This window comes from Sander vitreus, chromosome 6 (genome assembly GCF_031162955.1).
Source record: "Sander vitreus isolate 19-12246 chromosome 6, sanVit1, whole genome shotgun sequence".
Lineage (NCBI taxonomy): Eukaryota > Metazoa > Chordata > Actinopteri > Perciformes > Percidae > Sander > Sander vitreus.
In genome coordinates this window covers 24,522,282-24,535,505 of record NC_135860.1, presented here as the reverse complement: position 1 = coordinate 24,535,505, position 13,224 = coordinate 24,522,282, and the positions used below count along the sequence as shown (strand labels likewise).

Here is a 13,224-nt window from a genome sequence, read left to right as displayed (position 1 = left end):
ATTCAAACAGTATAGTAATGCAATAATAATCTTGACAAAAGTCTTCCAATTGAGATTTTGAATCCGTTTGAATTACGTATTGGCTTGCAAATATACCGTGATGTGACGTGTAAAATAGTATCTACAATCAAAACAAGATTTTACTTCAGGGAGAGGGGAATTTTCCTGAGTTCCAGACCCCACAGGTTTGTGTTATGAAAGAAGGGAACAGAGACTGATAAAAGAGGGACTAAGCATTCCTTGCAGCCACAGGGGCTTTATCTTCTCTAGTCGAGGTATAAAGAACAGTGCTTACGTGGAACAGCACAGCTGTAGCAAAACCCAAGCAACCATACTTACAGTATGTACAGCAAAGAAAACCTCTCATGTCTGATGGCTCTGTCACTATGACTTTACATTGAGTCTCAGTGTGACAGTCTCCATAGTTCATGTCACCATCCACACCCGGCCAGTCAGACGTTGGTGCAGTTGGTGGAGGGCGGAGTGTCCGCTTTGCTGCGGATCTCCTTGACGTCATTGAGCGGGGAGTCACCGGTACCGATCTTGCATTTGAACACCTGCTTGTAAGCCTTCCTGAAGTTCTCCGACAGGAAGGCGTAGATGACCGGGTTGACAGACGAGTTGCTGTAAGCCAGGCAGTGGGCGGCCACCCGTAACACGAAGGAGGCCTGGTTCAGCGGGAAGGTCCCGAACTCCACCCACAGGTGAACCACGTGATGAGGGAGCCAAGAAATGCAGAACACCACCACCACTACCAGCACCGTCTGAGCAGTCTGGGAGCCACACATGGGGGACAAAGAACAGAGAGAAGTAAGAAATAGATTTAGTCAGTGCAGTGGCAGTTATAGGGGTGGGGGGGATAAATGATCCACCATCTTCTCCAGCTAGTGACTAACCTTGTCCATCTGCCATGTTGTGCTTGGCAGGTATTTGGATTGAGTTTGTTCACCATAAACAGCTGCCTGCTGTGGCTGGAAACCAGGTTGACAATAACACAGTTGTGGCCCAAAAACCAAAACAATGGGGGAAAAGATGCAAAAATGCTCATTGACTTGGTAATATTTACCTCCACCAAGGAGGTTATGTTTTCGGCTTGGTTTATCTCTCTGTATGTTTGTTTGTCAGCAGGATTACAGAAAAACTATATATATATACTATATTTTTGTGATATATATATATATATATATTTTGTTTTTTTAAACAACATGAACATTAACAGGATTGATCCATCTCTATAACAAATAATCTTAGGCTGGCCTGATTTTTTAGAAACTTAGTGGAAGGGTCATGGGCCATGGAAGAACCCATTAAATTAAATTACATTCTTGGAGTGGATCCGAATCACGGGGTGGATACACAAATAATTTTTTCACTTCCGTTATCGTTATCCAACATTTATTGTTTGTTTCAGTCTCATGCTCAGCCGGCAGCTGTTTTCAGTGAAAACGTTCTGATAAATCCGCTATGCTATACCTGCTTATCACCAAATGTCAGAGTTATATTAGGGACTAGCTAGATAGTGAACTTAGTGGAGCATCAATAGAGCCATATATTTCCCTCAGAAGAACAGAGCTGAAAGTAGAGTAAATATTGGGCTTAAATGCATCAAGTGGCCAGAAATACGACTCCAAATATCTCCCAAATACATGTCAATGTTGCTCCGTGTCTGCTGGATGTGTAAACAGGCGACTGTTGCTAACATTCAACGTTCACATTAACAACTTCATAAGATGATGATTTATCAGTGTTGTTTGTTGCGTTGCAAAAAAAGGATTACATTAATTAAGAAAATGAGTACAGTACAATGCAGTAAAATGAACACAGACGAAAGTCATTATGGCAAAAAGCTTTCTAAACTTTCCAACTCAGACCAAAATAAAATACCTTTTGTACAGTTGTAGCCTAAAACGCTATACTGACAAGCAGTTCTTACAGTCGAGTGCAGCATTGATCAGTTTTATAATAAACCTTATTGATCATGTCAAATAACTGTCGCTGAGTGGACCATGTGCAGTTTGAAATGAAAGGTCAATATTGGCCAGAGAAGTCAACCCGATCATAATACAATACGTACACACGCAAGCACACACACACACACACACACACACACACACACACACACACACACACACACACACACACACATACACATAGACACAGTGGTTCCCACAGAGCAGCATATTAATAACCAGGCTTTGTTTGGATAGCCTCCATAACACATTCATATCTTCACCTCAACCCCCTGAGAGCCATCAGTTATTGTAGGCTAATCTAAACAGCAGCATCACCACAGGAAGACACAACGAATAAAAGTCATACCGTCCTGTTTGCTTATTTATTTATTTTTCTGTGGCTGTGGTTTTGTTTTATGTATGAAATGTTTAGTTTTAGTTAGACACTTCATGGGTTATTTTTTATTTTATTTTCCATGCAGCATATTCTGCTGAAATAGAGACCTGTGTGCAGTGGTGCAATGCCAACAATCTCATTCAATCACACTCACTAGGGCGACCTGGCTTTCTCTCCCGCAGAACCCCAGCCTGGGAAGTGTGCAGTGCAGAGCGGCAGCAATTAGCTAGCCAGGGGGACATGACCACGAAAGAAGGGAGAAACAGGGAGGGCCAACCCTTTCAAAGGAAGGGACTCACATGCACTAACGCTTAGCCGGACTAGTCTAGATCCACGACGTTCCACTTCCGGTATTGGTCCGGTGCTGCCGGAAATGCCGCCGGATGTAGGTTATTTCGGCCTGATGTCTGTTACCTTCCGCTTTCTTTGTGTTGGCGTTCTAAACTCTGGTGGATTTATGAGGACTATGGTTAACGGCTCCTCAGATCTCTGCAGGGTAAATCCAGACAGCTAGCTAGACTATCTGTCCAATCTGAGTTTTCTGTTGCACGACTAAAACAACTTTTGAACGTACACATTCCACCAAAAGAAGTTACTTCCAGAGGCTATTTTGCAGCAGCACCGTCGCTCCGCCCGGCACTTATCGCTGCCCAAGACGATTGTGATTGGTTTAAAGAAATGCCAATAAACCAGAGCACGTTTTTCTCCCATCCCGGAATGCTGTGTGGACTAGCCAGACCCTCCTTTGCAGCGTTGTGGAGGAAGGTCTGGCAATGCGAGACTAGACCAGACTAACTATCAAATCGAAGAACAGAGAAGCTCAGTTCATATTTGTTTGGTGCTATATTAATGTTCTGAATGCTGTCTACAGCACCTTTAAAATCCTATGTGAAAACTCTAGGAATGTTTTCAAATCTGGTTTTAAACAGGTATTAGAGGGAGGAAAACTGATAACCAAAATGATACACTTCACTTTGAGGACCCTTCTTATTGGCTCACTGGCATGGATGTCCCCAGGCGTGAGGTCTTGAGTTGGACCCTCATGACGGTTTAAATTGCATTTTGGGGACTTTAAAGCACTATTATTGAACGGAAAATGTTGCCTAATTGAATTAAACGTCCCCACCTTTTTTGTAAATGTCCATTAAATGTTACTTTAAATTACTATTGAAGCCACTGAGAAATGATTGTGTGATGTTGAGTGACGCTGTTAATTCATTCAGTTAGCATAGCATTACTCAGATCAGGATCAGTAACACTCAAATAAGTATCTCTGTCACAGACAAGCTGTCTGTCCCTGTTTCAGTTTATGGATGTTGTTAAACAATTTCAAGACGACTTGGCCAAATATTCCATTTTCCTAATTGGTCCATAACCATCTGTGTGCTCCATCTGGAGCCCCGACAGGCTCATACTATTGAGAAAAAACTACAGTAATTACCAGCCATTAAACCTCTTGTTCTACACTGAAAATCCATTAAAAGACTATTATTTGCCAAGAAAAATTAACTAATGAACTCCAACACTCTGGTATTCCCAAGAACATAAAATTTCATCATCATTTGTCATAAATTTGAAGAAAAAAAAATAAAAATACAAAACATTTTAGGTTTGAAAAACAGAGGGGGGAAGAGATTCATAGAACACTAATTTGTCTTATGCACAAAGGACTTCAGGAAAGTTTTAGGAAGTTTTACTGCTTTTTGCGGGGGAGATTTGGCTTTTGAGAATGTCTCGTTTGACTTTTGGAGGCTGATGGATTCCTACTGAGGGTGATAAGAGGTTTGCATTGGGAGTAACCTTGCTTTTCCCAGCTGTCACTGACATTATAGTTCACAGGCCTTGTGAGGAGCTAAAGAGAGCTGAGTGAACCACACAAATTATTGATTAAAGACTTATATGAACAAATTCTCCCTGCTTTCCACCAAGGACACCGTGTGGCCCATTTGCAATTAATTCATTTTTCATTCATTTGACCTTTTGTGAAAAGCACTCTTGACATATCCGCTAATACTAATATGACAGCACACAAAATGAGCTTCCAAACATGACACCAACTAACTTCATAGTTACTTGATAGCCCTACTCTGATTCAGAACAACCACGATTTTCCTTTGAGACAACCTATTTAAAGCTTAAATAAATACTAGATGTGCTTTTTCTGCTTTCTTGCCGAGAATTAGATGAAAGATCTATTTCACTCTCATATCGGTACAGTGAATATGAAGCTACAATCAGGAGATAGTTAGCATAGCTTAGCATCAAGACTGGAAGCAGTCCAAAGATTTACAAAATATTGCCACGGACAGCTTTTTGCATTTATGATGGTTCAACTTTTTTGACTTGTTGCCACGGGTCGCCGTATAATCATGGCAACCCTAGCAACTACATTGAGAGAAATGATAGAAATGAAAAATGAAACAGAAAGTTTGCTCAGGCCGGTCGGACAACGGCTGGGGCTTGGTTTTCACTTGATTTGGTCACAAACTTTCTCATTTTACAGCTAAACAGTACAGTAAAATATGTTTGTGAAAACATTTTAAAGGTCCTATGACATGCTGATTTTGAATGCTTTTATATAGGCCTTAGTGGTCCCCTAATACTGTAGCTGAAGTCTCTTTCCCGAAATTCAGCCTTGGTGCAGAATTACAGCCACTAGAGCCAGTCCCATATTGAGCTTTCCTTAGTATGTGCCATTTCTGTGTCTGTAGCTTTAAATGCTATTGAGGAGGAGAGAGTGGGGGCAAGGTGGAGGGTGGGGGTGTGGCCTTGACCAACTGCCACTTTGCTTGTTTACAAGCCATGATGTCTCTCTCTTTCTCATGGGCGGGCCAAATTCTCTGGGCGGGCAAAGCAGAGAAAGGGGAGGTAACCTTTCCCCTTATGACGTCATAAAGAGAAGATTCCAGATCGGCTCATCTGAGCTTTCATTTTCTCAAAGGCAGAGCAGGACACCCAGGGCTCGGTTTACACCTATCACAATTTCTAGCCACTGGGGAACCATAGGCAGGCTGGGGGAACTTAAATTAATGTTAAAAAACCAAATAAAGTGAAATTTTCATGCCATGGGACCTTTAAGGCAAGAAATAGGCAATGCAGTAACAGAATCTTGATTCATATTTGATCATCGCAGCCCAGTTTGACAGTTTGACCACAGTTCACGAGCAGTCATTTACACTGCGTTGGAGACTCCTCAAGTCTGATTGGTTGTTAATCTTCGGGCGCGGTGGAATCTTGCAAATGCCATTAGGAGCACCAGGAGGAGACAAAGAGACATACTTTTTTTCACATATTACGTACTACTGTCAGAATATAATGACAGTTTCAGCAAATATGACAAAAAGTTTTTTTTTTTTTTAAACTTAACTACTAAAGCTTTGAAAGAGTCACTGCTGCTGGCCAAGAAATAATGTAGTCCCTCACATAACGGTCTGTAAAACTGCAACTTTCTGTTATCATAATTTGGTTTTTCCGTTATTATGCATCCATTATCTGCAACCACTTATCCTTTACAGGCTCGCAGGGGGAGCCGATCCCAGCTGACATTAGGCAGACACACGGATGGCAGCGAGTCAACATGCAAAGCACTGGCCTGATAGCCAGGCTAGCACTTTCTGGTCTTTATGCTAAGCTAACCTGCTGCTATAGGTTCATATTTACAGTACAGACATGAGAGTGTATTTATCTCTTTATTTAACTATATGGTCAAAAAAGCAAAGTAGTTTCCAGACTGTTGGACTATTCCTTTACATATACAGTAAGCATTAATCAGTGAATGATTGATTATGAGGACTATCATTCATATTTCTTTGACATTTGGTGACAGCTAGAAGACACTGTATTGTCATTTCAGTAACAAAGACCAACAATGTGTGAGACAGTTTAACACAAGATACCCAACAAAGCAGCCTGGTCATCTTTTTACAGTATCTCCGTTGGAGCAGCTGTTTTCCAAACTTCGTAGTCCTACCCCTTCAGTAACCCCAGCCACGCACTCTTAAATCATTTTTTTGTTCTGCTTACCACCTACGTCACTTCTCCGTCACTTCGTGTACCCCTGGGGGTACACATACCCCAGTTTGGGAACCAATGTGTTAGAGTGCAGAGAAAGCGGCCAGGGAGTCACAGTGACCTGTAACAGGACAGGTGTCTTGTCAAAATAAGTTTCCTCTTCAAAATGTGCTTTGCCTGGCAGCCCCTTTACCTAGATTTAACCATGGAAGGAAGTGAAAACTGCTTTGAGTGATGGCTTTCATATTGTAATCGCTAACTTCTGGACGGAGCAACGGTGGCTCGTGTCTCGGGAAGGAACATGTTTTGGTGGAACATTTGCAAACCCCGCAAAAGAAAACGCCACATACAAGATTAAATGAAGTTAACTGTTCAGACAATTCAGAAACATGAGCTATATAATTTAGCTGGATACATGGTCAAACATCATTTGCTCTTTGTTACGCGCTCCCCGCCCTGCTCTCTTTTTCCTCTGTTCATCTCAGGTGTTCCTGATTTCTGATTAAGGGTGGCCCCACCCCTGGATATAAGAGAGGCTAGGAGACAGAAATCTCTCTCTGAGACTGAAGCAGCTTATCACCGTTGTTTTCTGTTGCCTTCTTTTGTGTTTCATTGCTTTGAGGATGGAGTTCTGGTAGTCTAGTTGTACACTAGTACACTGGTACCAGTGTATCGCCGTGTGTGTATTTTGTCCTCAGCAAAACGTCCCAGTTAGAGAGTAAATGCCATAAACGTGTTCTTTGTAAATCTTTACAATCATTCCCCGAATTAACCAAGCAGGCCTGCCTTGTTGCACGATCCAAATTTTCTTCAATTTGCCATTTTAAGCATGTAATGTTAGTTTGCTAGCTCAAAGGTTCCAGATGCTGTTCCTGGATGCGACCGAAGTTTAACATAAACACAAAGAAAGCGGAAGGTGAGGGACATCCGGTGGAACTTCCGGTAGCGCTGTAACCCACAAAATGAACCGTCATTGATCCAGACTTGACCAGTCTTTATCTAAGTCCACAGAAACAGCGGATTGTAAGGGGGGAGGCAGAGCATTCAAAAGCTTAGATGCTACGAACTCAAAAGCTCAATCACCATGGGTCTTAAGCTGGGTGCATGGAACAGACTCGATGATGTTTTAAGCCCCCAAGGTCACCTTCCAGGCAGCGCTGCGACCATTAACTTCAAAACACCTAACCATACCCATTGCCTAATCGACTTCAAGGCAGCGCTGCGATCGGTGACTTCAAGGTACCGAACCCTAACCTTAACCCTAACCATAACCATTGCCTAATCCTAGTGCCTTCCAGGAGACATTGGGGGCTTAAAACACCGATAAACATGGAACAGACTACTACATATGTATCATATTAGACCTAAGAGAGCGAGTATGGGTGAAGTAGTTCGGCCACATATGCAGGAGCCTGACTGTGAAATGCTCTATAATTATCATTGAACATGTTCTATGACACACACTGAACAAACCAGAGACCACTGCCAAGGAAATATAGCATTTGGCACCATATGTGTATATTCACTGAAAAGTAAATCTGCATGTTGCAGCTTTCAGTGTCAAATAAATCACTGAAGTTGTTGATACCTTACTCAGATTTAATGTGTGTGCATCAGTCAGTTCTGACATTAGTTATAGTTTAACAGTAGCTAGCATATCAAGGTAATTGTAGAGGTGGGCTTTAAAGCACTGTTTGCCAACAGTTTGTCACAAAGCTGTCAGTGTAACATTCCCTCTGTGTAGTCTGGATCAGTAGCCTGCTCTGCACAGTGAGCACTGTAAATCATCAGAATATGTGGTGTTCCTGTTTTAAGCCTCATGGCAATAAAGCAGGTAGAGAGGTGCGTATCAAAGCACCTTCAGAGAGACAGAGAGACAATCAAGCGGGCGACAGCAGATAACCGGCTCTCAGAGAAGCTTAATGACCTCCCCAGGGAAAATATTTTTTAGCTGATAAATTGTCAACATTTAGCTCACTTTCCTCACATTTAGCGCATTTTCCTCACATTTGAGACAGAAATGATATATATATATATATATTATTATATTATATATATAAATATCTAAATGTTAAATCTAAATATTATATCTAAATCTACATGTTAAATCTAAATCTAAATGTTGAATATATATCTAAATGTTAAATATATATCTAAATGTTACATGTTAAATCTAAATGTTATATCTAAATCTAAATGTTAAATTTATATCTAAATATTATATCTAAATCTACATGTTAAATCTAAATCTAAATGTTAAATGTTAAATCTAAATGTTATATCTAAATCTAAATGTTAAATTTATATCTAAATGTGAAATGTTAAATCTAAATGTTATATCTAAATCTAAATGTTAAATATATATCTAAATATTATATCTAAATCTAAATCTTAAATATATATCTAAATGTTAAATGTTAAATCTAAATGTTATATCTAAATGCGTCGCCAAGTGTAAAGCTAAATATTTAGAAAATATTCAAATCCCCAAGGAAACCACGCCCACTGCAGCGGCTTCAAATCGCGCTGCACCCAGTGATGCCCCAGCAAGGGGTATCTCTGCTGTAGCCAGTGGGTACTTGGAAAGATTGTGGAGCAGCTTATCTAATCAAAATAATAATTGAATTATGATTGATTTAAAACAATATATCAGCTAAAACAGCTCAACACATATGTTAAAACATATAGCGAAGTAATCAATGGTAGAAAAGAATAGCTAAAAGTGGCCTACTGACTTAGCTAACAGTTGAAATGTAATAAGCTAAAAGTAATGGATGACTTTTGAAACATTAACCACACTTCAAGTAAAAGGTCTAGTTAGTAGAATTTCTGACCAAACCAACCTAAATGTTTACAGTTCAATTGCATGAAAATGTAGAATATTCACTTTAATATGATAAATAGTGTGAACACATTGGGAATTGATAGGGCGGGGTATGTGAGTTTATTTGACAGGGCTGTGGGGGAACCTCAGACCAGAAGGGTTGGAAAGCACTGATTTACAGTATTTTATATTATTGACCGACCGGTATATTACAGACATGCCTTAATAGTTGTGTTAATCACAATACCGTTGTTTGAATTACATATCTCCGTGTGTGACTAACGTCATCCTTCCCAAACAATCTAACATTAGCCCACCATGGATAAAGTCCAGCTATGCATCCAACATATTCATCCGAACACAACTAAAATGTCACAATCCAGCCACTTGTAAGAAGTTTTGTAATACTGGTTACATAGCTAGTTATCGTGTTTTATTAACCTTAATTCTGTTTGCCAAGGCTATATTTTATTGGCTTGCAAAGTAGCTATCCGTTGCTAACGCTAACGTTAGCTAGCTAATTTATGTCAAAAAAGCAGTAGCTAACTAATGTTACTGCCAAGATATGGTTTCATTGTAAGACAGTGTAAACACATGACAACACTTGACGAGTCTTACAACACCTCTCTGGTCTCTAGTGAAATCATATCTTGGCAGTAGTTAGCTAACGTTTCTGCTTTTTGAGATAAATTAGCGTTAGCAACGGATAGCTCCTTCGCAAGCTAATATAGCAACATAATTCAGGTTAATAAAATACGGTAATGGAACCAAAGTATTGAAAACTACTTACATGTGGCTATAGTGTGACAGGCCTACTGCTGTTCAGTCTCGCATTGCGAGACCTAGCTAACTTAGCTAGTTACAGTGCTGCGAGGCCTGTTCAGATGACATGTCGGCTGCAGTGTGTGAGCTAGATTGCTTGTGAAGGATGAGTCAAACTAACGTTAAACACACAAGGAGATATGAGTCAAACAAAAACAACGGCATTATAGTACACACAAATATTAAGACATTTCTGTTATATAAGTCAGTAATACAAAATACTGACCGAAATGTGTTTTAATCCAGTAACATTAGTCGAACAGCTCCACTGTAGTCAGTATTTACTGTACCAACAGGTGTTGACTGAAAATTGCGGTGCAGCGCGATTTGACGCCATTGCAGTGGGCGTGGTTTCCTTGGGGATTTGAATATTTTCTAAATATTTAGCTTTACACTTGGCGACACATTTAGATATAATATTTAGATTTAACATTTAACATTTAGATATATATTTAAGATTTAGATTTAGATCTACTATTTAGATATATATTTAAGATTTAGATTTAGATATAATATTTAGATTTAACATTTAACATTTAGATATAAATTTAACATTTAGATTTAGATATAACATTTAGATTTAACATTTAGATATAAATTTAACATTTAGATTTAGATATAACATTTAGATATAAATTTAACATTTAGATTTAGATATAACATTTAGATTTAGATATTACATTTAGATATACATTTAACATTTAGATTTAGATATAACATTTAGATTTAACATTTAACATTTAGATATAATATATATAATTTCTGTCTCAAATGTGAGGAAAATGCGCTAAATGTGAGGAAAGTGAGAAAGTGAGCTAAATGTTGAAAATTTATCAGCTAAAACATTGTAACCGAATTTTACATTCGGCACCCCATAGGAAGAGGAAGGCTAGATGGTGGCTTGATTGCACATCGCCTTGTGGCCACTTTGCTGGAGTGTGCCAGTTAACAGTAAGAATTATAACATTAATATTCATCATTTTGGCCCTAAGGAACAACAGAGACAATGGAAATAGTTTCCTCTGACTGCCTGTTGAATCGGAGGAAATGTTAGAGCATATGGTGCAGACGGACTAGCTCCCTTGCTGATTAATGTGCGCAGGACTGTGGGTCTGTGTGGCTGTGATATATCTTCCTAAAAAGGCCAAGCACACTGATCCCTGCTTTGAATCAAACCACATGTCCACATAAGAACATGTGGCGGCTTAGTGAACCGTGAATTGCACAGATCCAGATGGATGGAGGGTTTTTCAGGAAAAAGGTACACCTTGGTGACATCTTTTGCCGTCATAATCATCATCATTGGCAACATTATCATCATCATCATAATGATGGCGGTGGTCACTTGTATGTAAAAATGTATTACACAATGAATATTTTCAGTGATTTAAGTATGATTTCAATCAAGTAAATTATCTATTTCATATATATTTCCAAGTAAATAATATATTTTACAGTGTTAAAAACATCATTTAAATATGTAAATATCTGTCAAACATACAATAGGCCTATATGTCATATCCGTCTATACCTCAGATATAGAAGCAACTTGTTACATTAATAATTATGTATTTATTCCAGCACCATTTACACTTTTGCATCACCCTATTGTATTACGGTTTACAATCCTCATAGAGCTGTTTGTTCACGTGTGTATCTACATATGTGTATGCATATGTATGTGTATGCATGTGTATGTGTAGATGCACTTTTTTATAGTCATACTTATATCTGTACATAGTAGTCAAATGTTTGCCTTGTCCAGCTTTGTTGTCCTCGTTGTTAGCTGTCAGACTGTTAGACTGTCTATTTCTGTGTATGTACTTTGAGAGCAACAAAAAGCCAGAGTCAAATTCCTCTTCTGTGTTCACACTTACTTTTAAAGCCATTAAAGCCAATTCTGATTTTGACTAAATTTCTTTCACAGACTATGAACTTAAAAGTGTGCCATTCCACAGTCATATTGTTTATAATTTAAACTCCTGCACGTTGATGTAATTCTGCTGTAATTCAACAGGTAACAAATCACCCCATCTGTCCATCTGTTATCCAGTGTTTATTCAGTGTGTGTTACTGATTGCAGTTTGCTAACACATGGCTGTAATCCATGACACTCCCACCCCCCCAAAAAGACAGCTTAATACATACCTTTTTCTTTGATGCCTCTGACTTTTTAGACATATTTCTTAGTTTTTTGTGCAAGTGATTTAAAACCTGTAAGCAAAGAAATAAAGGTAAGATATATTTGTTTGATAGTCTCCATAATTATTGAGTGTGAATAGCTTTCCTTACCTTTGCATAACAGAAGGAAATCAGCAGCAGAGGCAACACATAACCAAAAACAAACGTGCAAACGACATAGACTTTCTTCTGGTTTTGATCGGGCCACCATTCCCAGCAGAAGGTGTGATTCTCTCCTCGGTGGAAAAGGCTCTGGTAATACATGACGGGCGCAGCCATGGCCAGAGAGAGGATCCAAATCACCACTACCCCGATCAAAGCATGCTTTGCCACCCGGATGGAGGAGGACTTTCTGGAGTGCACGATGGCAATGTATCGGTCCACGGACATGGCAGACAGAGTGAAGATGCTGACCAGCATGGACACAGTGAAGAAATAGTGGATGAATTTGCAGATGAATGCGCCCAGGACCCACGTCGGCATCATGTAGATGGTGGACTGGAAAGGGATGCAGAAGAGCAGGTAGGATAGGTCTGCGATGCTCAGGTTGAGGATGAATATGTTAGTGGTGCTCCGTGGTTTCCCTGGTTTGCTCCGCGCCAGCACGGTGATCACCATGGAGTTGCCCAGCACGCCGAGCGTAAAGATGAGCCCGAAAACCAGCAGCGTGATGAAATTATCTGTGCCGATCCCGAATAAAAGTTTCTGGTCCTCTTCCTCCGATCTGCTGAGGTTCCATGGCTCTTCCCAGAGCCAAACAGACTCCGATAAATTCATGATTTATTTTTTACCCCCTTTAGATGAACTTGAAAGGTTGCAAATAAAAAAGGACCTATGGGAGGTCTGTGCCTCGCTGCTGCTGCTTCATGACAATTTTAAGAGAAAGAGTGTGTGGTCCCGTGCGTCTTCATGAGCGCTCCAGTAGACACTGCTTTCTTGTATCTTTATTTTTTGTAAATCCCTCGCTCTATTTTTTTCAGAACTCACATTAGTAATACGTGTAAACACAGCGATGTACTTCACTGTAAAGCAAGTCT

The 13,224-nt window shown here is 39.7% G+C and overlaps 1 protein-coding gene across 1 annotated transcript; it reads right to left on the bottom strand.

Annotated features, from left to right (window-relative positions):
• Positions 1-389: 389 nt before the first annotated feature.
• On the bottom strand, positions 390-12,987 carry LOC144519044 (galanin receptor type 1-like). The gene is made up of 3 exons (XM_078251926.1): positions 12,299-12,987; positions 12,155-12,220; positions 390-773 (listed from the first exon to the last, which is right to left on the bottom strand). Exons 1-3 carry the CDS (start codon positions 12,962-12,964, stop codon positions 453-455), a joined length of 1,053 nt encoding a protein of 350 aa, XP_078108052.1. The 5' UTR covers positions 12,965-12,987; the 3' UTR covers positions 390-452.
• Between the last annotated feature and the right edge of the window lie 237 nt (positions 12,988-13,224).

What these genes read in the sequence shown, in the direction of transcription:
- LOC144519044 (XM_078251926.1), bottom strand. Translation starts at nt 12,964, where the DNA reads ATGAATTTATCGGAGTCTGTTTGGCTCTGGGAAGAGCCATGGAACCTC. An exon ending in TTTCCTTCTGTTATGCAAAG is followed by an intron (nt 12,221 to 12,298) that starts GTAAGGAAAGCT and finishes CTTTGCTTACAG; the next exon opens with GTTTTAAATCACTTGCACAA. An exon ending in CAGAGGCATCAAAGAAAAAG is followed by an intron (nt 774 to 12,154) that starts GTATGTATTAAG and finishes TGTGGCTCCCAG; the next exon opens with ACTGCTCAGACGGTGCTGGT.